Consider the following 4777-nt stretch of genomic DNA (forward strand, 5'->3'; position numbering starts at 1 on the left):
TGAGAGCCTGATTTGTAAATAGGTATGACACGTGCAATTTTGAAGGCATCAGGTACAATGCCAGAAGAAAAGGACAGATTGTATAATATCTCCAGAGGCCTTGAAATAATAGAGCTTAGTATTTTAAGAACTGTAATTGGAAGGCTAGAAGAACCACAAGCTTTACCTGATTTAATTCCTAAGATTATACTTCTAATTTCCTCTGTAGATGTGGGAGCTAGAAGAAAGCTGTTAGAATTAGCTGTTGGAAGAAATTCTGAAAATAAAGTGTTTACTTTTGGAATATTGTTGCTGATATTTCTGCCAACATTAGCAAAGAAGTAATTGAACTCATTTGCTATCTCATTTACATTGGTAAAAACCTTATTAGAAGATACAATTTTTGAAGGTGTGAAATGAGCCTTAGGCTTTAGCACGACAATTTCTTTTATCCCTTTCCAGATATTTTTTATGTTAGATTTGTTAAAATTAAAGTACTTTTCATAGTATTTTCTCTTACTTATTGCAATTAAATGGTTCAATTTATTTCTATAGATTTTGTATTTTTCAAAATGATATTGATTTCTAGATTTAATAAACTTCCTATAGAGCCTGTTCTTATAATTAATCGAAGTTCTGATGCCCTTGGATATCCAAGGTTTTGCTTTGAATTTAATTTCTTTTCTAGAAAGTTTTTTCATTGGAACATGGGAATTAATTATTTCATTAGACTTAGCAAGAAAACAGGAAAAAATATCGTTAACATTATCCATACCATAAAACTGTAAAGACCAATCAATTTGGCTAAAATCATTAATTAAAGCTTCCTGATCCAACCTAGAATAGTCCCTTTGGTAGAAGTCATTTTTTGAGACATTGATATTAATTGAATCTATTGTCAGAAAATTGGGAAGATGATCTGTTAAGGGATAAACAATATTGCCACTACAAGTTTTATGTTCGAGCGAGTTAAAAAATATATTGTCTATGAGCGTGGCCGAATGATCAGTTATTCTAGTAGGTTGCAAGATATGTGGCTGAAAAGAATATGAAAATAAAGTATTAAGAAATTCCCCTGTTTGTTGGTGGGAGTCTGAATTTAATAAATTCAAATTTATGTCACCTGAAAAAAGGCAGAGCTTTCCCTCCTTACTGATTTTGTCCATGGTTTTATAGAAATGTTCTAAAAAGGGGTCAAGAGAACTATTTGGATGGCGGTAAATAACTCCACATAATATGTTTTTGCTACCCTTATTATTTTGTATTTCAACCCATAAAGATTCTTGTTGATCATTTGAAATGGATAAGTCCTCCCTCAAAATGAAATTAAAAGAAACAGCTATAAATAAACCTACTCCCCCAACTGAAAATTTAGTCGGTTTCGATATATAAGTAAAACCTGGGAGAGAACAATTAGCAATATGCTCTCTACAGTCAGAATGCCAGGTTTCAGATAGAGCAATTAACTTAAAAGGATGATTTAAAGTAGAAAGCATATCTTGTAATTTATCAAAGTTTTTTGAAATACTTCTTATATTACAATGAAGAAGTGAGAGCGATTTGTCTGATAAATTTGAAAGCTCATAAGACGAGTGAAATTCATGGGGGGAGTAGTATTTTGAATTAATCTGACTAGGAATATTAATATCTAAATCAAAGTCACTTAAATTCGGAAAATTCAAACTAGAAACTATGTCTAGATGAGGAAGATTTTCAAGGCGAACGCGATCAATGAATGGGGAGCAGTGGCACAATGTATTGGAATTAAAGACTAGATCCAATAGATCATTGTTGTTTAAATTGTGAAAGGGAAAGACTTCAGAATAGCAGGGATGACAGAGCCATAAATCGTTGGTGAGCGATAAATGATTAAACTGTTTAAGCAACAATTTTGAGCATTTAAAGTGACACCACTGTAAACATGAATCGCATTCGACAGCACGACAGTTCTTTCTTATAATTTTAGAACAAATGTGACAGATAACTCTAGTCATTGTAAGTCAACATAAGAACTTATATGTGATCTAGTTAATTGTAAACTTCGATGGAAAGAATACATGTTAGCTATGTGACTTATTCTTAACTTGCTGTATTTGTACTTGCCGCACTGTCGCTCTTGGAGGAGATGTTGGTATCTGTCATCGCCGTCGCCCCTTCGACTTCGTGAACAAAGCTGGAGCTTCTTAGATTTATTAATACCGATTCATCGGTAACATGAATCGATGGACTGCGTTCATTCTTGCGCAAATAGATGTTTCCATTTGCAGTCCAAATGAAGTCATACTTCATTTGTTTTCTATCCTCCAACGCACTTTTGAATAATGCCTTGTTTCTTTGAGTGAGAGACTCACTGAGATAGATCGAGTTACTTTTAAATCTATCCAGGCCAGGCACGTTGTGTGTGGAGAGCTCACGCAACCTCCCCCTGGCTTTGTATGTTTCGTCTCGCTTGTCACGGCTTGTAAATTTGACTATGATGGAGGGCGGGAACTTTGCCGTCGAGTTTTTAGGCTTGATGCGGTGGCTGGTCGAGATATCCTGTCTCGAGAGCTTGACCCCAATTAGGTTGGCGACTTGACACGCTATTTGAGAAGTGTCTTCTCCTTTAACCTCAGGGATCCCACGGATCTCGAGGCATTCCCGGCGGCCATATTGCTCTAGATCGTTTAGCCATTTCCCTTGGTTTGATAATGTAGATCTGAGTAGCCCCACTTCCGAATGAAGACGAGAATTCTCTTTCGAGAGTTCTTTTACTTTAACCTCTTGATCTGAGACTTTCTTTAAGATGATGTCGTACTTTTCATTTAGAAAGTCAAGAGACGCCTGTAATGGCGCCAGTTTCTTGTCGAGTAGTTCTTCCAAAACCTCTCTTGTTAAAGCCATGGCCACAAAAAATAAAGAACAAATAGACACATACGACAACACTAAATATTTGAATTACATATATGAACTTAATGCACATGAAAGTGCAAACAACGACTTCAAAACGCGGAGCTAAAGCTAGGCACGTCCAACCACGCCGCTGTCATTATTCAATTACTTTGAAGGGTTACCTTGAGGACCAGAAGATCCTGCCCATGTAGTAGTGTAGTGTGGCACACTACTACATGTGTACTACACTACATGTGTAGGCCATGTATTATACTCGTGTTCATGTACACACAGCACGTGAAACGTACACACTACTCGATGGCCTCCATCGCAATTTTGGTTGGTGGCGCCATCCTAAACGCGATCCTTTTCGTTGGTGGCAACTACCTCGCAAAGTTCCTGTCGAACGATGAAAGCCCTGCCTTAGCTGAAAAGGAGAGGCACGACAAGGCCCTTGAGAAATACCAACGAGACTATGGACGCTACCAACAGCGGCGACAAAAAAATCCTCGATTGGCAAGCGCAAAGTCGCGAGAGAGGGGCCCTGGCAAAGCAAAACTTCACCGACACTGACTACGCGCTCAAACTTTACAACCAGACCCGACCAAAACAATCCCTGTAGTCAATGCGGTCTCCTGAGCTGTCCGACTACTACACCCCCAGCAAAACGCAGAAAAACGCCGAGTTGGCGTACATTGGCGCCGGCGCTCTCGCTATCGGCTACACAGCTAGCCGCTTGCTGTGATGCAGCAAAGCTGCATCTAGGCGGCCTTTTCCATACGTATACGTGTACGTATAAGATGGTTGCAGACCGGTTGTGGAGTGCTGTGCACGTACGCCGAAGGCGTAGCAGCCGCTGCTAAGTGAGACAAGTCGATGACACTACCCGAGCAGACAGCAACCGCCTGTTGGAGACTGATACACCTGTTGCGATACACCTGTTGCAGTGCATTGCCGACACGTAATGGCGGCGAAGCGCATGTCCGACGAAGAAATCGGTGCGTTCCTTCGTCCACTGAGGACTAAGAGCGCGGCCGTCGTCTCCCGCGAACTCGCTGACATCTATGCAGAGGGACCTCTCACATGGCCTAAAGTCCTCATGGTTGATGACGGCACGGAGTTCAAGGGTGCTACCACAAAGCTCCTAACAGACCACGGGGTGGAGGTCCGACGGGCTGAGCCAGGGCACCACAGGAGCCAAGCTTCCGCCGAGTCTTTCCATCGCTGGCTGGCACAGCGCCTATTTCGGGCGCAGTACTCGAAGGAGCTTGAATCCGGCGAAACAAACCGCGAGTGGGTTACCGCTTTGCCAAGCGTCATCTCGGACATAAACGCAACGAAGACTCGTATGACTGGCTTTGCGCATAAAAACGCCATAAAGCTGAGGCGCGTGCCTCTCAAAGCCGAAAAGCCCCCCTTAGAGGTCCCCTTAGAGGTCGGAACGGAGGTGTACATCGCCGTAAACGAGGAAGACCTCCAGGACAAGGGCCGACGGCGAGCGACGGACCCGTGGTGGACAAGCAAGGGATGCCCAATACTAAAGAGGGTTATGGAGCCCGGACAGCCAGTGTTGTATTACACGGCGTACTCTAAGCACGGCTTCACGCGTTCGCAGTTGCGCGTTGCGTGATCAACGCTTGTGCCTTCTATTGCAGCTAAGGCACGTGAGTCTGACATTCCACTTGTAGTGACCCTGACTGTCGTCCAGCCGGTCGATACTGAAGCATTGGGGTTGGCTCTTGGTGTACCCCTGAAGCAGAAGTGCCACAGACCGTGCACTTCTTTTGCGCGTCAGCAATCATGCCGAGTACGTGGTCTACCGTCAGAACGTGTTGCGATCCCGTGTACTTTGTGCGACCCTTTTGCCTGTCGTCTATAGCGTATCGCTTGATTCGTGCTATAATGAGCTCTTCAATGGGCGTAGCCT

At 42.6% G+C, this 4777-nt stretch overlaps 1 protein-coding gene across 1 annotated transcript; it reads right to left on the bottom strand.

Annotated features, from left to right (window-relative positions):
• Positions 1-2058: 2058 nt before the first annotated feature.
• LOC125568305 lies at positions 2059-2862 on the bottom strand. Its single transcript, XM_048730255.1, has one exon. It carries the CDS (start codon positions 2860-2862, stop codon positions 2059-2061), a length of 804 nt encoding a protein of 267 aa, XP_048586212.1.
• Positions 2863-4777: the final 1915 nt, after the last annotated feature.

This window comes from Nematostella vectensis, chromosome 7 (assembly GCF_932526225.1).
Source record: "Nematostella vectensis chromosome 7, jaNemVect1.1, whole genome shotgun sequence".
In the NCBI taxonomy this organism is placed as follows: domain Eukaryota; kingdom Metazoa; phylum Cnidaria; class Anthozoa; order Actiniaria; family Edwardsiidae; genus Nematostella; species Nematostella vectensis.